The sequence below is a fragment of the Sebastes umbrosus genome, chromosome 11 (genome assembly GCF_015220745.1).
Source record: "Sebastes umbrosus isolate fSebUmb1 chromosome 11, fSebUmb1.pri, whole genome shotgun sequence".
NCBI lineage: Eukaryota > Metazoa > Chordata > Actinopteri > Perciformes > Sebastidae > Sebastes > Sebastes umbrosus.
In genome coordinates this window covers 16,350,909-16,373,795 of record NC_051279.1, presented here as the reverse complement: position 1 = coordinate 16,373,795, position 22,887 = coordinate 16,350,909, and the positions used below count along the sequence as shown (strand labels likewise).

The 22,887-nt window shown below is 41.3% G+C and overlaps 1 protein-coding gene across 3 annotated transcripts; it reads right to left on the bottom strand.

Moving 5' to 3' along the window:
- Nucleotides 1–104: 104 nt before the first annotated feature.
- LOC119497134 (cingulin) lies at nucleotides 105–22,199 on the bottom strand. Of its 3 annotated transcripts, none has more exons than XM_037785015.1 (21): nucleotides 22,003–22,199; nucleotides 12,693–13,599; nucleotides 12,479–12,576; nucleotides 12,295–12,364; nucleotides 12,069–12,164; nucleotides 11,204–11,325; nucleotides 10,849–10,960; nucleotides 9,820–10,032; nucleotides 8,036–8,184; nucleotides 7,816–7,842; nucleotides 7,116–7,236; nucleotides 6,807–7,019; nucleotides 6,385–6,606; nucleotides 6,047–6,295; nucleotides 5,727–5,897; nucleotides 5,319–5,480; nucleotides 4,703–4,876; nucleotides 4,440–4,558; nucleotides 2,711–2,819; nucleotides 2,470–2,633; nucleotides 105–1,011 (listed from the first exon to the last, which is right to left on the bottom strand). In XM_037785015.1, the coding sequence occupies exons 2-21, from the start codon at nucleotides 13,596–13,598 to the stop codon at nucleotides 876–878; spliced, it is 3,633 nt and encodes a 1,210-aa protein (XP_037640943.1). In that variant the 5' UTR covers nucleotide 13,599; nucleotides 22,003–22,199; the 3' UTR covers nucleotides 105–875. The 3 variants fall into 3 exon arrangements, with proteins under 3 accessions (XP_037640943.1, XP_037640945.1, XP_037640944.1); XM_037785017.1 differs by having other exon boundaries at nucleotides 12,479–12,549; XM_037785016.1 differs by lacking the exon at nucleotides 7,816–7,842 and having other exon boundaries at nucleotides 22,003–22,198.
- Between the last annotated feature and the right edge of the window lie 688 nt (nucleotides 22,200–22,887).

Genomic DNA, 22,887 nt, shown 5'->3' with positions numbered 1-22,887 from the left:
CACGTCTAGAGATGGAGGACGCGCTCGCTGTCTGAGTGAAGGAGAGCAGGCAGCAGAGACGAGGCTCCAGCCACACGCGAGCGCGCATATGCAAATGAGCATGTGTGCTGACCCGCTACATTTATACGCTTAAAAAGTTACAAACAGTCCCTTTAAATTTAACTTTTAAACCAAAAACCAGCATGAGAATTATAGTGTTTTTTTTATTGCTTATAGTTTCTCTTTGTGGTGATCATGAATCCACTCAATGTCAGTGTTTGGTCCACGTTTGTTAGTCATATTTGTGCATGCATGCCGTGGTGCAGAATTTGTGAGTTCAGTCAGTTGAAGGCACTGCTACGGAGAAAGCTGTAGTCCAACAGGTAAACTGTCACACTGAGAGATGATGAGAGTATTTTTGCTTGTTCAGTCAAAGCCAGACTTGGTACCGTACCGTAAGTGCTCGACCCAGAACGTCAACCCTGAAACGGTTTGACATACTGAATTTGTATCAAAAATTGCAAGAGGTATTTTTCATTTCTAGCCTCATTTCTCTCCTTGCAATCCAGTTTCTGACTTTGTGTGCGGTAGTAGGAGTTTTTGTATGTTGGAGTCCTTCCAACTGTACCGTGGAGTAACATCTGTGTTGATTGTAGCCTGAAGGAAATACCGTGAAATGCAGAGGATGTTTTACTTCCTTCCATTCACTCTGGTGTGGAAAATCATTCCCCTACTAAACTCTATATTTCATTTCACTCCCAGCTCCTTGCACCCCTCCCTCATTGTCTGTAGTGTGTACCACTCTGCCTTTTGGCTTTACTCCCGGTCCACAAATCAACTAACCTACACGTACCTCCATTGTTTTCCAACCCTCACCATGTCCCTGAAGTGCCGTTTTAACAGGAGCTGGTCTGGAGGTTGCTCTCAGTGAGGATGGAGGTGATGGTGGAGGGATCGTACAGGCTGTCGTCATCATCTGAACTGAGGGCTGATGAATCCAAAACTGTGCGCATTGATGCCTGGGTTTTCCTCCTGTGACACAATATCATCATTGACATTATCAGTGTCATCATCAACCCTAAGAGACCAACATTGAGCCGTTTTTGTCTTTTTTTAGAGGGGGTAGGGGGTTTTTAGGGGGAGATAGCAGGTCAACAGTAGATGTCACATAGAAGTGGTGTACATCATCTGAAAGCTGGGAACCTGAAGATTAATTTAAGCTCAGCACTGTGTGTCAAGTTGTTCTAGTCATGAATCAGAAATAAACATGAATTAATTCATTAAAATAAATTGTAAAAGTGTATAAGAGAACATTATGATAGAAGTATATGATGATCATCCCCATGCTCTATTATGTCTCATAAGTTGCTGATGCAATTTTTGGGTTGATACCATTTGTTACACAGATTTGGAGCTAAATTTAACCATTTTTTACCACTCAAGAATTGATGAAATAATTCCTCCAAAATACAACATTAAAATACCAAGACATTGATGAACATCATAGAAAAAGCCATGCTGTGACTTGATAACAAAAAACTTTGGACATTTGGAGATTTTTTGCAAGAATTGCATTTTTCGGCGATTGGATGGCGAGCACTTCTGTTCTGTAAACTGTTCAGTAACCCCCTTATTGTCAATCTACCTACGAAAGCCATCCATCCTCTGAATCCTCTAGGTCTGTAGTTTGTGGTTGTAAAGTTTCATGAGGCTGTGATTATCATAGAGGTCACCACAGGTCATTTTATACAGTGAGGTCAAGTTTAAAAAAATGGTCTCACTATAATGAAATGGCCACTATGAGGACTAACATCATCACACATGAATACAGTTGGGCTCATTGGATCCACAATAGTCTCAGCTTTACAGTGATACCCAATTTATGTAAATCCAAGAACAATATCTTCAATATAGCTTTAAGACTGAGCCCGCTGCAGCCTCTTAAAGACAGTCATGTCGGCGGGTCTCAGAGGGTTAACCGTTGAAACACACTTGATTTATCAGTTGCTTTATTCACAAATATTACTGTAGTGCTGCCAGGTGATCATAGCGCTCCCTCTGCTGGCAATACAAGAGAACAACATGCATTTCCTTCTTACTAGTGGGAGCATGTCTGGAAATGAATTTCCCCTGTGACACATACATGAGTAATGTGCCTTTTTAGTTTAATGAAATACCTTTTTACACGTGGGTGAATGCTGATTTGTTTTACACACATCACACTGTGAAATACCTCACCTCAGGGAGGCTGTGTGACTCTACCAGGTGTCGGTAATTGTGTGTAACAGACAAGGAATCTGGGCTCGCTGGTAATAACGTCATTAACACGCAGCTTTATTCAAGAAGGAGGAGATGGTGTCGTTCTCTCTTACTCACTAACACACATCACTGTGATAATCTGGCTGCCAGGAAGTGTCTTGCATAAGCGCACAGTGAGTAACAAATTGGATGACAGACAAAATTTGATACAAAAAAAAGGGAAATGCTTACTTGAGCTCAGTTTCCAGTGCTGCGACTCTGGCCTGCAAGGCCTCTTTGAGCTCCATCTGGTCCTCCATGTCTCTCTGGGCCTTTCTCCTGAGTCCATCTATCCTCTCCAGCTCCGTCTCTCCTTCATCCACCTGCCTCTTCAGAGCTTTCACTCTCAGAGCGAGCTGCAACACAGGATGAGATTGAAGTGTAGTTTTTTCCTTTCAAATATTGACATACAGCAGGAGGTGAATGTGTTTACCTGGTCTCTCTGTTCAGTGTGTGTTTGTTTCTCCTCATCCAGCGTCATGCTGAGATCTTTTAGTTTCCTCTCCAGACGTCGTTGAGACGCCAACACAGAGTTCTTCTCCCTTTACATACAAGAGAAGAACAGAGCATAAGACGTGAGCATGTTAATGAGTAATACTCTACCCATCTCCGCTACTGCACACAAAATGCCCTTGAGCAAGACATTTGCCACCTCATTGCTCTCATGAAGATGATCTGTAACCAGGTGTTACAAGTCTGGTTTTACTGAACACTCAGGTATGTGTGTATATGCATGAATGATTTAATGTGAAGCAGAATGTTAGTGAAAAAGAGCACACTTTCTAAGTAAACCCTCTCTGGTTTGATAGGCAGGAACCAGGGCTGTCGATCGATAAAAATATTTAATGACAATTAAATCGCATGACTGAACATAGTTAATCACGATTAATCGCAAATTAATTGCACATTTTTTTATCTGTTCAAAATGTACTTTAAAGGGGAGATTTGTCAAGTATTTAATACTCTTATCAACATGGGAGTGGACAAACATGCTGCTTTATGCAAATGTATGTATATATTTATTATTGGAAATTAATTAACAACACAAAACAATGACAAATATTGTCCAGAAACCCTCACAGTTACTGAATTTAGCATAAATGTGCTCAAATCATAACATGGCAAACTGAAACCCAACAGGCAACAACAGCTGTCAGTGTGTCAGTGTGCTGACTTGACTATGAATTGCCCCAAACTGCATGTGATTATCATAAAGTGTCTGTAAAGGGGAGACTTGTGGGTACCCATAGAACCCATTTTCATTCACATATCTTGAGGTCAGAGGTCAAGGGACCCCTTTGAAAATGGATATGCCAGTTTTTCCTCGCCAAAATTTAGCGTTAGTTTGGAGCGTTATTTAGCCTCCTTTGTGACAAGCTAGTATGACCTGGTTGGTACCAACGGATTCCTGAGGTTTTCTAGTTTCATATGATGCCAGGATTTTCTAGCTTTAAAACTGAGCCCGCTACAACCTAAAAATCACAAGTTGTGTTAATGCGTTAAAGAAATGAGTGGTGTTAAAACGAATTTGCGCTAAATGCCTCTTAAAGACAGTAATGTTGGTGGGTCTCAGAGGGTTAACTGTTGAAACACACTAGATTTATCAGTTGCTTTATTCACAAATATTAGTGCTGCCAGGTGATCATAGCGCTCCCTCTGCTGGCAATACAAGGGAACAACATGCATTTCCTTCTTACTAGGAGCATGTCTGTAATTTAATTTCCCCTGTGACACATACATGAGTAATGTGCCTTTTTAGTTTAATGAAATACCTCTTTACACGTGGGTGAATGCTGATTTGTTTTACACACATCACACTTCCATTATCGCGTTAACTTTGACAGCCCTAGCATAACCGAAAATATATGTAAGAAGAACGGTCAAAAATACTCCATAAAATATTATTTTAAATTTGCACTTAGGATCAGTACTTGAGTAAATGTATTTAGTTGTGTCGAAAATCTCAACTGGGATCACCACCAAAATATAATCCACTATCTCTCGGCCAATGACAAACAGTATCCATCCACCAGATGTCATGGGAATCTATTCAAAGACATTTCAGACATTCAGTTGTCAATCAAACAAGCAAGGGTGAAATAAAGTGATCCAGAATGAAGATCTACTGCGCTACAGCGGGTTTTCCATCTGTTGCACTGTACCTTTCCTCAATCCGTAGGCGTTCTTCCAGCTCCTGGATCTTGTTCTCCAGCTGGGAGACTCCCGCTGAGGAGCGAGATTGTCCCTCCATGTTGGCCACACGACTCCTCAGCTCCTTCAGCTGCAGCGACAGAAACAGACAAACAAACAGCAGGTCAGCAATACCCGAAATATACTCGAGTGGAGGGCCAGGATGGGTGGGTATGTTTTGGCAGATGGAAGACTTCAATTACTGATGCACAGATGTTGTGTATGTTTTACGTACATGTCTCTCCATGGCGTTCTTGTCCAGCTCCAGGTCCTGTTTGGAGGATCTCTCCTGCATGAGCTCGGAGCGGAGCTGATCGATCTGGTCTCTGCTCCTGGCCACTCGGTCTGTCAGCATCTCCGCGCTGCTTCTCTCCTCCTCCAGCTCCAACTCCACGCGCTTCAGCTTGTCCTGACGGAGACAAGATGAATTCAACTTTACTAGATGCTCAGAAAGGTGACAGTGTGCCCTGGATTAGCACCAGAGAGAGATTTGATGGTGCTGTGTTTGGACATGTAAGCATGTAAATACTCTTGATCTGTTGTGCTTCCTAATAACGTGTATGTGCATTAAACAAGTCTGCATGCTAATCTATTAACCATATATGTATTTGTTCTTCTGTAATGTGTGCTGTGTTGTCTTGTGCAGGGATTTGGAGGGGTGCAAAGTTGGGTGGGAAAACGAAAATATGAAACATGGTGACCTGTAAATCCGGCAATATGTGCAGAAACATGTCTAGTAATATGCACAGACTGTCACTGCATGCTGAGCAGAACTATTAACAGCAGGAGAGCCCTGTAGTCATGGTTTACTCTCCCAAACCACGGAGGCGAGCAGATGCACATAATCTTACCTCCAGGATGCGAATCTCCCGGGTTTTCTCACTGTTGCCGCTTTTGCTGGCCTCAATCTCTCCCTCAAGGTGGCGCAGTCTGTTGGTCAGAAGCTCTTTATCCAGCTGGTGGTTGTCTCTCTCCTCACATATGAGCATAACCTCCTTCTTCTGTCGTGACATCTAGTTAAGATTTATAATAATATTAGAAACGGTAATGCCAGACTGAATTTCCATCATGACATAAATATGTGTGGTTTTGCATGTTTATATCACACGGACACATGAATGCAATCGGTCGAGCATGCACCGTGAATATTATGTGTCAAAACTACTGAAAAACATTCAGACCAGATGTTTCATAATGAAAACAACCAACCAGGCCAAGCAAGCGTGTGAGCCATGCACACAAACACTCAAAACACAAACCTCTTCCTCCAGTCTCCTTAGATTTATATGACTTCTATCCAGTTCGCTCTGAGCGTCGTTTCCGTGACGTTGCGCCTCCTGCATTTCCTTGCGTGCCCTCTCTCTCTGCTCCTCCAGCTGAACCCTGAAAGTCTGCGTCTCCTCTTTTGAGGACACGGTCAGAGACTCATACTGACAGCGAGACCGGGAGGGAGAGGGGGGGAAAAACACAAAGAGGGTGAATTTTTTGCTCTGTGAACCCTCTAATGAGCAGTTGGATGCTCCAAGCTGCAGAAGCTTTCATTTGTTTGTTAACGTATAAAAAAGGCTCTCCTTCTTACCTCTTTGTTGAGTTTCTCCAGAGCTCTTTCCTGCTGTCGTTTGCTCTCTTCCAGCTGGTTGAAGGCCTGTTTGAGTGTCTCCTTGTCTTTCTCCGCATCCTCCACACGCAGGATGAGTTCACGGTGCTCCTGGCTCAATCGGGAAGCTTTTCTCTTGGCCTCATCTAGCTCAGATCTCAACCCTCTCACCTCGGTGTGGAGGGCGATCTCTGCCTCTGAGCTCTCTGTGGCGGTGGTCTGCAGCTGAGCCTGAGGAAAAGCACAGAGGACGTCCAGTTACGCTTTAATATATCTGCTGATTCAGGGTATCTAACACACTGATGATCTACGTGACCTACCTCTAACCGTGAGAGTTTCTCTCTGAGACGTGAGTTGGCCTCCTCCTGCTCCCGCTGGGCATCTTGGAGCGATTTCACGTCCATCTGAGCTCTATTGAGATGTGTTTTACTGGCCTCCACTTCCTCCTCAGCTAATGAAAGTTTCTCTTTGAGCTGGCTAGCTTCACCACGTGTCTCACCAAGCTTCTGCTCCAGCTCTGAGATGATGGTTGGGTCTGGGAGCTACAGGCAGGAAAGCAAGGGAATGAAATTGACAGAAAATACAAGAGAGATGATGGAGATTAAAGGTGAGAATATCTAACCAACTAGACATTTAAACGCAAATGTTATCATCCTAAATCTACCACATCACCACACTCTGTTGTGCTCTAGCCAGGTAATTTGTATTTATATTGTTATAACCTCACTAAGGTTTAACTAACCCGTTTGTTTTTCTCCTGTGCCTTGGCAGTATCTTCTCTGGCCCTCTGTAATTGGTCCTTTAGCCTGTCAATCTCATACTTCAGTTCTGCCTCCTGGTTCTGGTGAGATTTCTTGATGGAGATGACCTCCATGACCTTCTGGTCAAACTTCGTCCTCTGCTTCTCCAGCTCAGACTTGGCCTTCTGTAGATCAGCATTGTGTTGCTGAAGTTCCTGAGCAGAAATATGGACCATTTGATGGTTAAACTGCTTCATATTTGTTAAACAGATCAGGCGTCAAGGATCACGGAGGGCTGAGTGTTTGTTCACCTGGTTGAGAGTCTTTGTGTGGCCAGGGTCCGGTATCTGCTGTTTCATGGTGCTCACTCTGTCCTGGAGCTCCTTTAGCTCCTCCTCAAACTCCTCTTTTTCCAGACGGCCTTGCAGGAGTCTAAAAAATTGCAGATCAAATACAGTTGATCCAAACAAATTGTACCATATAAAAGTATTGTAAGTACTGCTTGATTATCTGATCCGCAGCAGATGGATTGTAACGGTGATTCAAGTGAGTTTAATTTACTTTAATGTAAGCACATAAGTCATTATTTAATCTTTAAACAACAGGAAATAAATCAGCATTCTCTGTTACCACATAACAGACATATTCACAGAAAACACGTTTTTTGCTAAACACAGACATTTAAGATCATCCACACCACCCCTAGAGTGTTACACCGTAAGGACACAATGAAGACGTAAACAGCCAAATGTGGAAATGTCCAGATTGTGACTGATGTTCAGCACCATTTCTGCTCAACCACAGTACTAAAAATGGTCCATATTCCCATCAGGACCCATGGTACTTGAGGGGTTCATGGTATATATGAAGGCACTGTAGACAGTCATGAATTAGGGCTATACTGTAAGTGTGGATGACCTTGCACTACAGTCAGACGGTTGTTAGCACAGCTAGTCACATCTACAGGTCTGCATATCTAGACACAAATGCTGTTGAATTAGTGACTCTCACGGTGTTTCAGGGCTGCTGGGTGGCTCTCTGACAGAGAGGGGGACAAACATTGACAAGGTAGAATGAAAGAAAAGAGATGGACACACATTAGTAGTACAGCAGGTGCAAAGAGAAAGATGGTGACAAAATCCACGTCCAAGTAAGAATTGGAAAACCCAAATACAGGTAGGTAATAATGAAACCACTTTGTGAACAAAGATGAAGATAAGAATAAACTCACTCTTGTTTTGTTGTTCGAAGCTCGTCTCTGGTGGCGTGAAACTGCTCCATCCAGTGGCTGCTCTCGTCTCTGCAGTCCTCCAACTGCTGCTGTAGGGAGCGAACTGACGCATTCACACGCAACCGCTCCGACTCGATCCCTGCGTGAGACTAAAATAAGAGACAGGAGAATTGAGGGCATGTTTGTTTATATCCTGTATATCCCTATATCATGTCATAGACATAAATACATATGGAGATAGATAGACCACTCCGCACTGTTTTAACTGAAGAGATCAAGGTTAAAATGTTGTTTCTTGCTGCACCCAGGCTGAGCATGCTCAATGCATCCCTGCATGCAACTTCTCTCTGCAGACACTCCTGCGTTCTTGTCCTTAGGCTTTCATCAGGGGGGAGTTTCAGCTTTCATCACAGTACTCGCAAATGTAGCTCACAAGAAATCATTCTCTTTATATGCTCATGTATTAGGGCTGGGTATCGTTTAAAAAATGATGATGCCAGTACCAATGCCCTTGAAGTGATACCGATACTAATAGAGTACATCATTCGATACCCATCATGTGAATGGAAGCTGTGTGTGTGTCTCACTGGCTAGCTCACGGAGCTGTTGGTTCCCTCCGCTTCCCCAGCTCAAAACCTTTACAGGCTGCTCCACTAAAATTGCTCCAACAAAGAAACAAGCTGTATTGTATTTTAATTAAGGCTGTAGGCTACTGAATGTCTCTTTTTTATATATATATATATATATATATATATATATATATATATATTATTATAGGTATATTCAAAGCTTCTATTGAAGTTTTCGGATGAAGCTTTGAATGTCTGTCGTCATATTTTATGATGATATAATAAAATTTGAATTAAGTGATTCTGATCTGATTAAATGAGCCAGTCTTTTTTTTTTTATTTAGTCAACTTTCTTTAATGAATATAACTCGCTAGTTTCATTTGATTGCTGCTAGACCGCCCCATTAATACAGGTGCCTCCCTTTGTGTGCAGCGAGTGGGAGAGCAAACCGTTTTTTGAGCGCAGTGAAAATGTTGTTTTTGAAAGGCTAAGCGCCAACAAATATGGATTGAAGCAGAATATTTACTATTATTAATGATTACATCCTTTCTTTTTCAATAATTGTTGGCTTTTGGACTTGGAATTGTTGGCTTTTGCATTTGTGTTTTGTGTTTTGAACGCTCCAGAGACATTGGAAATGTTTGGATCACACAAGTCTGAAACAATCCTATGCAGCCGCTGTGCGCAATACACAGATACGTACCGAGTCGGGCTCGCTCTGGCATGCTTCTAACTCATTGTGTGAGCGGTACCGGAGCGAGATTGGAGTGGAAGATAAGGCGACGTTCCAACTTTTTAAAAAATCCGCTCTGCGCTCCATCCAAAATCCTTACACTCGAGCTCCACTCTACTCACATGCTCTGACAAATAGTAATTTTTTCTAGATCTGGGCACAAAAAGGATCGATTGCAGGTATCACTTGACTGGAGGGAGAAGTTTCGATACTACTTGGTACGCGGTTATTTCGGTCGATACCCAGCCCTACTCTGTATGTATATATGTTTGTACGTATGGAGAAACTCACCAAAAGCCATGATACAAATATTGTTACAAAAACTCTACAAGCATGTTGAAATGGTTTCTCAGAGTTTTACTGATGGGGTCTGTTGTTGTTGGACTGGTTTTCCTATTTCGTCCCCGACTACAAAACATTTTTTCATGTAAAATGTAAGAGATGATGAGTTGGCTAGTGGCTGCTGTGTTTGTGTACACACCTGAGACACCTGCTCCATGCTGCTGCGGAGCTTCTCCATGTCGACGCTGTACTGCTCTCGGAGCACCTCGATCTCTTTGTCGTGTGTGGCCACCTCTTCCTTCAGAGCTCCTTTGAGAGCCGTTAGCTCCCTCTCTCTCTGTCTCAGCGTGTCCTCCAGCTTCTGTTTCAGCTGGCACACCTCCATCAGCTGCGTCTGACAAGACATCAGGTCCTGCAGACACAGGGAAGAGATACACACTTTTAACTGGATGCTTTTGATCTCTCAGCGTATCGTTTGTACAGTATCGCTCATTTGTTTACACAAACCCTAGACAACGCTTCTTAACAGGAAGTTAATCTAGCTTTTAACTGCAAAGGCCTTTTCAATTTATCAACCTGTAAATAAGATACTACGTGATAAAAATGCTGTCTTCAATAGCAATTTAATCTAAATCTGAGTCTCAGCTATTTTTAAAAAATAGTGTGGTGAGATAGTTTCTCACCGGGCTGCACAATATAAATCGCGATCAGGATTTTGGCTTCCCACAATTAAATGAACATGATTGCGGTATAAACTCTGTTGCCTATCAAACGAAGCGCTGTCTAAACTAACAGCCAGCCACCAGGGAGCGATCGAGATGTTTTGGCTTCACATTTGGGGAGCTGTCATGCTGCTGCAAGCGCACCCTACAGCGGCAGCCTGTGAAAGACTTGCCTGAATGTTGCAGCTGCAGTCCAGAGTAGAAGAGTAATATAGCCTTCTGTATATTACTTGTTTTATACAGACAAAATGCACTGAATTCAGGTGAAGAAGAACCTTATTTTAAGACGTATTTTGATGCAAAGATTTGTACAGCACAACATGGAAGTGAAAGCTGTGCTCTTTTTATTTAAATATAAAATCAGTGAATAATCATGATAAATTCTCGGGATCTCAATATTGATCAAAAACAATCGTGATTATCATTTTGGCCATAATAGTGCAGCCCTAGTTTCACCCTGTATATATCTGTGTGGGTTTATTTGTGTGATCATGTTTCTGTGTTACCGTCTTGTTGCCACTCTCTCTTCTCAGTTCATCCTGAAACTCAGCCAGCTGGTCCTCCATTTCTCTGACCCGAGCCTCTGCGTTCTCCCTGTCCATACGCAGCTGAGTCAGCCTGTGAGGAAAAGAGGACACACACACACACACTACTGAATGATTCTTTGAATTTAAATGACCATGGCACATTTGTTTGTCTTGTGAATAAGTTACAGCGACTGCCTGTTTCATGAAGTTGTGAGAGTGTGTGTGCTTGAAAACAAAGTGGGCTTTGTCATGAACCCCTCTGCAATGGTACCATGCCCCTTCCTGCTTTCCTCTGTCTGTGTGTTTGAGTGTGTGTATGCCATCGTGTCCTCACTCTGATTGTGTTTCATTTAATTCTTTCTTCTTCCGGTCCAGCATCTCCCGGAGCTGCAGATTTTCATCCAGACAGGACTCCAGCTCAGCTTTCAGAGTAGGATCAGAATTGCTAACAGAGTCCTACGCACGAGCAGACATGATGAATAAATGAGAGCAGTGAAACATAAGACACCAGGTAGCTCTGGTGGCGTTGACAGTGGGCTTTTAGGGAAATGTTAAAGCGAGCTTGCATTTGCCCACCGATCAATATGCATAAGGGATTAAGTTCTTAGGAGCTATTAGAGATTAAGACTTGCCCACCATCCTTAAACCAATATATAATGAGTCATTATTGAAGTTAGATTATTGTGTGTGTGCACCTTTGACCAGGCCAGAGGGCTTTAAGGATTAATGCGAGGATTAATCTGAAGCACACTCCAAGGAACCCCCAGCCCTCCTGGTAAGATTAGTTAAAGACATAAAAACTCTTGAGGACAGTTTTCATCCTCTCAACCAACCAACAGCTATTCCCTTCACTTGATACTTGGTGCTTTCATTTCGAGAAGATTGGAAGTCTTAATGTGTAGCATTGAACATGCACCGTGTAATCAGAGCTGATTTGAAGTGGCAGGTTACTCTCTGACTGTTAACATCCTCTGGTGGCAGCCACTTACAATCAGCCAAGAGAATTTAGGGAGGTTTGGTGGGTCATCCAAGGCAATGAAACTACAGTAACAACCAAAATCTCTTGCGTACATTCTCTACATCTTTAGTGAAAACTGTATCTTATCCACTAGAGCAGTGTTTCACAAACTTTTTCCCTGGGGACCCACTTTTTAAAAATGACAAACCATCACGACCCAATTCAATTCTACTTTGCTTACCCTCCTTTCCTTCTGCAGGGCAGTTTGTAGTTCAACCATCTTTCTTTCAAGCTCCCTCTTTTCTCTCATCCACTCTTCCTGAGGTCTTTCTTTGGGCTGTTCAAGCAAAAGACATATGGGTACATGCATGTAAGCAGTTTGCTTGTACTATTCCTTTACCAGACGTATGAACCAGTGCAGGAACAACCCCGCACCGAATTTGATATTTTCAAAAAAAAGGACAAACCTTTAGATTCTGTATCTTCTGAAAGATGACCTTGACTTTGTGCTTGATGACAACATCGCTCTCGTTGGTCCTGAGAGAAGGTGAAAATGGCCAAATGTATAACAAATGTCTAGGAGTGAATTGCATTATGACAACTTAATAAAAACCTCTATGTGCTACACCAGGATAACACGTAGGTCCATACCCTTGTCTCAGGATGTTGTATATGGTCTGCATGACCTGCTCCTCCTCACTGGCCGTCTCTGCACTCTGACCCTGGTCCAGCAAAAGGTCAGGAGTCACCTTGAGACATAGATCAGAAAACTACTCTTGCAATGTTGCATGCTATGTGGTGTTGGGAGCTCACTAAAAAATCAGCTGTGATGCCCATAAAAAGCTATACAATATTTCTTTCTTACCTGTGGCTCAGTCGGGCTGGCCTGCGGCGTCTCTGCAGCGGCGTATCTCCCCGGTGAAGTCCACTGATTAGCGGAGTGTCCTGGAAATTGGGTGACTGCCTGGGCCTGGCTGCGTCCCAGGCTGCTGTGAGTTGAGGACGGAGGTGAGGTGTAAGGGTTGGGGGTAAGGAGAGGAGATGCAGCTCTGGGATCCTGTTGTTCAGCAGGGAGTCCTCTCTGTTGGCCTCCAGTGTTGCCACCATCGAACCTGTTAATGAGTCTGTTGACAGGAGTCTGTCTCTGATTTGTTTGTTGAGGAGGGTCAGGGTAAGGCTGACTGCTCCTCGCTGACCCCAGCGACCCGTTGAGCCCCGTTTTGTACGAACCATCCCACATATTCCTTTCCACGCCCCCCTCTCGACCCCCGACACGCCGAACCTGCTCCCTCTCCCCCCTCACTCCTATTCCTCCATCCAGATTCCCATAACTACCAGACTTCCCATCCCCTGGTGGCCTAGACAGCTGAAAATCCTCATTGCCTGCCTCTTCCTCTCCGTCCCTGTCCAGCAGTGACCCATGGGACTGGGCCCGGCGTAGTGCCCCTCCCTGCCCTCCTACATCTGGCCCCTGTGGTCCTGGCTCCGCCCTCTCTCTCCTCCGGGGAAGGCTACTGTAACCGGAGTGGTACTGGGTCTTGAGCTGGACCCCATACGAGTCTCCTTTCTCTCCGTCCTTCAGGACCACGTATGGCTGGCCAGCAATACCCTGCACCCTGACCGCCACGCCGTACTTGGATGTCTGGGTCTTGGGTTTAGTCTTGGGCTGGGGCCCTGGCTGGCCCCCGCCTGTGTCGTAGAGGTCATTGATGAAGCGGATCTGGACGCCGTGGTCCACTGGGGTCTTCCGACCTGAAGATGGTGCGCTCATGCTGGTAACAAAAAGAGCAGGGTAAGGAAGTATGTGGTTAGATAATATAAGAATAAGCTTTTCTGCATCCAAACAACAGGCTATACATTTGATCTAGTCTAGTATTTTCATACCCAAAATGTTAGCTTTTTATTTATGTATAGTATTTTAAACTATTACTACAGTTTGGCAGATGCTTTTGCCTTTTGCCCTTAGATTTTTTCCAATACACTCACACTGCGGGTCAGTGTTTTGCACAGGAACTCTTCAACATGAAAGACATTAATTGAAATAATTACTAAAGGAATTTCTGCACAGGTCATATTTTCCCCAAAACAACAAAAAGAGATTTTTTTGTGTGTTTTGGCTGAGGTATGTGTGTTCTGTAAGTGTTTTGAAAACTAACTGAGACTGAAAAGCTCACAATTCGAGGTAGTCACATAAACCGACCAGTTTATTGCAGATATATTGGTGCTGGTGTATGTGTCAGCCTATAAGGAACAGAAACTTGCAGTGCAGAAATGCCAAATGCAAATGCCAAAATAGGTTTGAGAGACTTTAAACACTGCATCACAGTTTGCCCACCAGCCAACGTTGACAATTTGATTTTTTCACAGAAAAATGTCCTGCTTAGTATCTTGATCACAATTCTTTAAAAAATACAACTCTAGGGGATCTGTTCCAAGATTGTTTGTTTATGTTATGCGTTACTATTAGGGATGCACCAATCCAGATTTTTCAGTCTCGATACCGATAGCGATACCTGGGCTTTGGGTATCAGCAGATACCAAGTACCGATCCGATACCAGCGTTTAATAAATAAGCTGTATGCCTCACTGTGTGGAAGTGACTGGGATCATTCTTTTATGTGTAAGGAAACATCAAGCTTGACTTAAACATCGCTTTCCTATCTTTGTAAAACAAAATGTAACAAATAAATACACATACATAAATGTACTGAATTGTTATTTCTTATTAAAATAATAAATTATAATCCAGCAACCTGATGAAAAATGTGAATTGTATAGATTGGCTCCATTGTCACTGGTATGCGATCCAGCTTTTTGAGTCAGTAGTGGCCAGATATCGGTGCTTCCCTAGTTACTATCGGCTAACATATCGTTATCTGATTTTTTAAACTCACAAATATTGATATCAGTTTCGGCCTGATAAATCCAGTATTGGTCGGGCTATACTCACAATAGCAGGTTCAGGGACGCAGAGAAAAAATAAAGACTGCTACAATAAAATCAATATCCAGGTTAACATAAGAGCGCTTTGCTCAAATTACAAAATCAAACAGAGAACACCTAGACACTCATTAACACGCAACCATGAAATGTCAAAACCCTGTGAGACAAAACGCTTTGAACACACACAGGAATTTGTAGGCAGTTGCACACTTAATTTCTGGCTCTTGACTGCTTGTGTGGACTTTGTCCTCCGTGCACTCCATTAGTCATTAACCTGAAAGCACACACCCACATATCACTTTCCTCTTGTAAGGACCAACAAAGCTTTTCCCAACTTTTGGAAGTTTCCCAGCCAGATACTAAGCCTATTTTCCCTCTTCAAAACCTTGACAGCTTGAATAGAGACGGGCAACGTACCAACTAGTGAGGATCTTTTCATTCTCTTACTCTGTAATTTCTCCACTCTTGTGTTTTTCTTGACTCCCTAATCCTCCCTTTTTCTAAACACTGATAGCGCTTGATGAGTAATTCAGAAACAATGTCTATTCCATTTCAACTAATCACACCTCCCGTACATCACAGTTAAGTGATATGTCACTGTCAGCCTTTTTCGTCACTGGCAAAAATATACTGAACTGAACATTCGTGACATTACATTGACTGATGATCGCGCCCTGTGTTAGGTCACATTGGGAGATCTCATCCCCATGTCTATTACACCAGTATGGTTCATTAAGCGCACATCAAACCTATTACAACACTCCCTCCCTGACCTCTGCACCTTTTACTTCCTCTCCACAGCTTTCCAAGGTGAGAGACAGAAAGTGGGCTGGGTGAGTGAAAGGGAGGGTGAAGTGAGAGAGCTTTTCTTCTCTTATCAATGCCTCGTGAGATAAAATCCAAAGTCAAGCTGTTCTGTGCATAACCCTACCCCCCCCCATACTGACTACAAAAGTAACCATCAAATAGATAACTATGACACACACACCCATACAATACTGAATGCCTACACACACATTTTCATATTTCCATACAGATTTTGGAAGCTGTATGACGCAGCAGCACAGGCCAAGACAAGAATAAGATGCAGTCAGCAAACGGATAATCTTATACGTCCCTAGTGTGAAAGTGAAAACTAATACATAAAACAACTTTGGAGAATAGGTGATGGAAAAATGTGAGCGAAGCAACACAACATGAACGACCTTTGAGGATATCTGTGTGCTTGTGGTGCGCGTACAGACAGAACTTGCTCATCAGACGTGCACAGCTAGTCGATTTTTTTTCCCACCCTTTGGGAACCACAGAGGAAGCACCATGTCACAACACATTTGTGCAGTCGGGCGTGAATCTGCAGCCCACTGTCTTCACGCAAGGTCAAGCATGTCGTGCATTGACGAATGTGCCGTATGGGGGCAATGTTACAGATAATGTAAATGTAAGGTAGTGACAAGGACTTTCTCTCTTCTGAACTATCTGTTCATCTTGATGAGTTTCATTTTTGTATGTCAGTGAGGAAGAACGCAGCTCCAAGAGGGACAGGGGCGGGGGGGAACCCGTCCTATTGTCCAGCTGATGTGGGGCAGAAAATGAGGGCAGCAATTCTGAGAATGCCAAAACAATCCCCGTTGTCTTTCACTCCCTCCCTTACACTGTTTATCTGATTACAACAAGTTTGTTTTAACACTGAAAGTTTTGTCCCCATTCACTCTCCCTTGTAGGTTTCTCCCCCCCCCAAAGCTAATTTATTTCCAAACCTCTCCAAGATAAACATCCGTTTTTTTATAATGAAAGTAAACAACTTATTGTCTAAATCTATTTGATTATGCAGTGCCTGTGCTGTCAAATCAACATACCAATCACACTTAATGTTACTGCTTAATTTAGGCTATGAAAGAAAGAAACACTGTGTGACTCTGTATCCATTAGAGCCGGATCAATAGTTGATTAATCAATTAGCAGTTAAATGGTGATTATTCTGTAGTTCCAGCTTCTTAATTGTGAGGATTTGTTGCTTTTTGTTTTTAATCTTCTGTGATATAGGGCTGACCCAAATGCTTCGAAGCTTCGACCATTGCCATGGTAATCGACCTCCAAATCAGTATTCAATATATTTTTATATATATAAGTATGTAATAATAAAGTATAAATCCCCAAATAGCACATTAAATAAGGAAATCCCACAACATTATTCATTACTGATATTCAACATGTATTATTATTAGTTATTCTCAGATGGCTATCGCTTTATGTTGTGTGTAGAGGTGCGTGTGTGTATAGTGGTGCGGCAGCATCACTGTCCCGAAGCTTCGAATACATTCGAATATTTGTCACCGAAGCTTCAAAGCCCAAAAAATGGTATTCGGGACAGCCATAATGTGATAGTACTGTTTATCATTGGGTTTTGGACTGTTAGTCGAACAAAACAAGTGATGTGAGCATGTCACCATGTGCTTTAGGAAATAGATATTTTTCATTATGTTCAGACATTTATAGATCAAACAAATAATGGAGAGATTAATTGATAATTTAAAAAAAAAAACGTTGCAGCACTAGCATTCTTTAAGCAAGCTCTCAAGCAAAAGGTCTCTAACCTGCACTTGTGTCATTAATAGGATGTGACTATAACAACAAGCTTTTTCAGGCCTGCTTGCCCAGCTCAGAGTGTATCTGGTGCTGTTGCCAGTCACGTTACCCTGAAGTAACGCCGGCGGGCTCTCTGCCTCTGGGCTCAAATTGAATCCCCACACAGTAAATTGAATTGGAGCTGCTAGTTCCCTATTAAGATCTGAGATGGAATGGAAAATATAATTAGGAGATTCAAGCGGGGTGTGGAGGGAAATGAAACAACAGCAATTTGTGGAGTCATGAAAGTGAGTCAGCATGGCTCATGTGATCAGATGATCATCTCTGGCCCAGCCCTAAAAACTGATACAGCTAGAGAGAGCTGCAAAGCATGATGGTTATTGGAGTCTAAACTTTACTTTTGTATGTGCTGTATTTAATATGAAAATCCATCCATCCTACATACCGAATTGTACAGTATGTACTAACAGTATGTAATACATCAATACATTCTGTGTTTTTTAGGGTGGAATGTATTAACAGTTTGGACGTTGACAATGGATGATTATTATCTATCATTAACCTGTTTAGGGCTGTCCCAAATATAATTTTTTGGGCTGCGAAGCTTCGATGAGTAATATTCAAAGCTATTTGAAGCTTCCCTTCATGGCGTGGCGCAGCAGACTGACATGTTCTTCTGTCTGTCTGTTTCAATTTCCAACGCTTCAGTGCTGCTGCCGCACTACCGTACACACACGCACCTCTACACAAAACAAACAGCGATATCCGTCTGAGAATAACTAACAATAATTCATGTTGAATATGAATAGTGAATAATGTTGTGGGATTATTCCTTATTTCATGAGCTATTTGGGGATTTAAGATAAGATAAGAAAAGATAAGATAAGATATGTAATATGTACAGCCTATAAAATGGTTTATGGGATGTAGTGTAAGTAAGTTTAAAGTTTAAAGTGCACCAATGGTTAGAATTTACACATTATAATAACATACTTATATATAAACAAAAAAACCCCCGATGTATTAGAATAGTGATTTCGAGGTTGAATACTATGGCAACGGTCGAAGCTTTGAAGCATTCGGGTCAGCCTTAAACCTGTTGCTTGTTTTTTTAATTAATGGAGTAGTTTACTTTAGTTTATAAAATAGAAAATAGTGAACATTGTTCATTACAATTTCCCAAACTGACCTCTTGCATCTGCTGAGTATGAGGTTGAAAGCGCCAGTAAAAGAAAGTAGTAAGTGGACATTGAGTTACAGTATTTTATGTCAAACTGCTGTTTCAAGGTCAATAATAATATTTCTTTCAATTATAAAATAGGGAGAAAAAAATCAACAAATACACATTTGTGAATATTAAATTTGATATATTGATAAATGACTTTAAATATTTAATCGATCACCAAAATTCTCGTCAATTAATTTTAGTCGATTGACGAGTCAACTGTTTCAGCACTAGTAAACAGCATACTAGTAAGCCAACACGGACAAGCAGTAAAAAAAGTAGCTTCCCCCTTTTCTTCCAGGTGAATCATTAAGTTTTACTGGCATAACCTAGAAAATAGAAACATGGAGGTGTAAGTAACAGCGATGGACAAAACAGTCGCTCACGCCTTCTGTGTCCTTTAAAGACGGGCAGCCACTCGGTCCTCAGGGTATTCGCCCTCTCTCCATTACATTCTTCACATAAAACCAGGCCCTCTCTTCCTCGCTCAAGCATTTCAATCTCTTTCCAAACTTGCCACCGCTCCCCTTTCACGCTCAAACAAACAGCCATTTATTCCTCTTTTCAAATCCAAAGGAGTTCATTGGCATAACAAAGAGATACTTCAGTGTTACCAAATAGTACACAAATGACACCATATTAGGAGCACATAAATACGCCCCTCCTTTAGCCCACATTCCACACACTTGTTTCTGTCCTTTACAACAAGAGTGTGTGTCTGTGTGAGTGTGACACAGATTCATTTATGGGAACTTATCTGAACAGTAGTTGTACCTGTAACATTGTACTAACATTTATCACTCTATCCAGAATTAAGACCTACTACCAGGTTAAACTTTTGTCCACATTCATTCTGTTTTAAAATGAATGTGTGTCAGCATGGACAATGGTTTAGCAAGCAAAGTGCAATGCTATAATTATTCAACTCCATGACACAAGCCTTTCCCCACACTTCAAAACTATAATCTGCACTTCTTTCTTGCTTGCATCATCAGTTTCACTTCGAAGAGCATCTCTGTATTATAGACCTGCTCTCAAATGTCCTTGAGAGGTTGCAGAGAATACATGTCAGGCTATTTTAATATTAAGTTGCATATATTCAAGGCCTAAAGGGATTTACATGTAGCCTCTTGTGTCTTAGATACTATCTCAGAGGTCTTTAAAGTTGTTTGTTTCTCAGTGCACAATTTTTCCAGAGACATATCCCCCTGGTATAGCAGGTAACGGTCGGCTATACCTGTTTTGAAGTGAAATAGCTTTTAATTAAATAATAAAAGCTGTTACAAAAGTATTAGCATATGAATATACTTAAAGTACCAAACGTAAATGTACTCATTATGCAGAGCAATGTATATTATTGGATTATACTTATTGATGCATTATAAAGCATCACTTTAATGTTGCAGCTGCTAAATGTGGAGCTCATTTTAATGACTTTATATACAGGCTCTACTGGTTGTACCATGCAGGTCAAGGCTGGTGACTAAGGGTGACAGGGCCTTTGCCATCAATGCCCATTGACTGTGGAACAGCCTACCTCAGGACCTCAGGTTAGCTAACTCTACTACCAATTTTAAATCTCTTTTAAAAACCCATTTTTATAAAAAGTTTTTTTTTTTTTAACTCTGTTAGGCAACAGCTTGGTACACCTTTTTTTAGTTTTCTCATTATTTGGTCTTTATGTTTTGTTCTTTTATTGTTGTTTTTATTTTGTCTGTATTTCATTGTATCTGTGCAAGCACTTTGAAACTATGTTTAGAAAGGTGCTATACAAATAAAGATTATTATTATTATTATTATTTTGTATTAATAATCTGAATCTGCAAAGTAACTTAAGCTGTCTGATTAATGTAGTGGAGTTAAAAGTATAATATTTCCCTCTGATGTAGTGGAGTAGAAGTATGAAGTACCTCAAAATTGTACTTAAGTACAGTACTTGAGTAAATTAGTTACTTTCCACCACTGAGTACATGCAATACTGTTGTTTTTCCAAAGCATTATTTACTGACGCTTGACATAAAGCTCTAACCCTTTGCTACAAGTGCATGACCTCCAATAACATGCAAATGCAGTTGAAAGAGTACATGCAATATCCTACTGTTACTTTACATACATTTTACTTGTTGGGTTGTTTTTTAAGATGCCATTTAGCTTATTTCTATGATGCAATCATCTTAGTATATGATTTGTCTTAGAAATTTCATTCATGATTTAACAATTTAATTTCTGTTTGATTCCAAACAACGGATTGTCTGTAATCCATTGTTATTGCTACCTATCTTGGTAATACTGTTGTTTTTCCAAAGCATTATTTACTGCTCCTGTTAGAATAACATTTTTGTTAAATATTTAACTGCAAAGTAGTAATGTGTTTTTGATACCTTCACTTTTTGCATTAAATCATAATGGGCATGTTTGCTGAAATTGATTGGATGTGGCACAGACCTACCTAGAAAAAAATCCAGTTTAATCAATAATAACACATCCGCATTTATTAGTTGATTTGTATTTTATATTAATAATCTGTATCTGCAAATTACAGTACTTTAGTAAATTAGTTACTTTCCACCACTGAGTACATGTAATACTGTTGATCTGAATCTGCAAAGTAACTAAAGCTGTCTGATTAATGTAGTGGAGTTAAAAGTATAATATCTCCCTCTGATGTAGTGGAGTAGAAGTATGAAGTACCTCAAAATTGTACTTAAGTACAGTACTTGAGTAAATGTACTTAGTACATTAGTTACTTTCCACCACTGAGCACATGCAATACTGTTGTTTTTCCAAAGCATTATTTAGGTAGGTAGGTACTTTCTGAGTTACAGCAAAAGATAGAACAAGCACACAACAAGATTAAGAACAAATAAAAAAAAGTAAAAATAAAAAGATAGAAAATAAGCATTAGCAATAAATACTCTTAAAAGCTGGTTAGCAAGTGCCAGTACTAATGTGCAAATTTACTGTTCCTGATAGAATAACATTTGTTTGCAAAGTAGTAATGTGTTTTAGCATTAAATCACACTGGGGATGTTTGCTGTAATTGATGTGATGTGGCACAGACAGCCCTACCTAGAAACATTTCCACCAGACACCACTGCTTTTAAATATGGTTTCCTTTGGGCATTAACCTATCTTTAAATATCTTTTACTTGCAGAAACCTGCAGTCAAGTTTGTGCATCTAACAGAAACAGTTGCAGACATCTCTCAGCATCACAGTTAGCCACCAAGCTAACTGTTAAACTGGCAGACAGAAAACCTCACAGTGATACAATCCTGTAATAAATAATAACAGAAGTAACTTAAAGGAAGAAATAGGCGCCACATATCAAACCAAACACATCAGAGTATAATAACTGTGTGTCTGGGTTAACTAGCTGTCTGGTTTATGAGGAGTCAAGACAACAACAAGAGTAAAGTTACCTCTTTCTCTGAAGTTATTCCTCCTCTTTGACACTTCGCTTCTCTTCAATGTCGGTGATGTTTTCCATCAATGTCCACGCAAGAAAAAGTGGGAGGAAAAGAGCAGTTTCCTACGCAGATTAACACAGCAACAAGTTCATTGTGCGCAGAGAGAGAGAGAGAGAGAGACTGTCTGCAACCTGTTACCTTTCCGTCGGGATGAACCCAGCCTCTCTGGAGGGAGCGCTGTGATTGGTCCAGCCGGCTGAAGTAGGCGGGACTATAGATATCGGCTACGCTTGCTATTGGTGGAATCATACGTCAGTCATTCACTGTGCGTGACCACTTTATGACCTTTGAGCTGTAAAAACGGAGGCCCTTATTATGAGTTTGGATGAAATACACTGCCAGCAAGACCCAGATGAAGAAACATTTTTTTCAGGATAAGTGATGGATGAAGTACAGACTGGTGCCTGCATGTGTTTGTTTCTCCATTAAACCAGTAGATGGCGCAACTATCTACCAGCTGGTGGTGCAGCTGCATCATCAGGGGGCTCTAACCCTTTGCTGCAAGTGCATGATCTCCAATAACATGCAACTGCAGTTGAAAGAGTACATGCAAATCAAATTAAGGCAAGATTAAAAAAAAAGAATAAGATAAAATAAAGTAAAATAAATATAAAAAGGATACAAATAAAAGAATGATGGCTAAAAGGATGGTGTTTAATAAGGGTGATGGATAAAAAGATGATGTTTTAAAAGAGAATGATGGATAAAAAAGGATGATGTGGTTGAATGTGGTGTGTGGACTGTAACTGGAGTTAAATGTAATCATGGGTTAATATTGGTGGTGGTGGTGGTGGTGGTGGTGGGGGTTGATAGTTATGGTGGTTTGTTTTGGAGTAT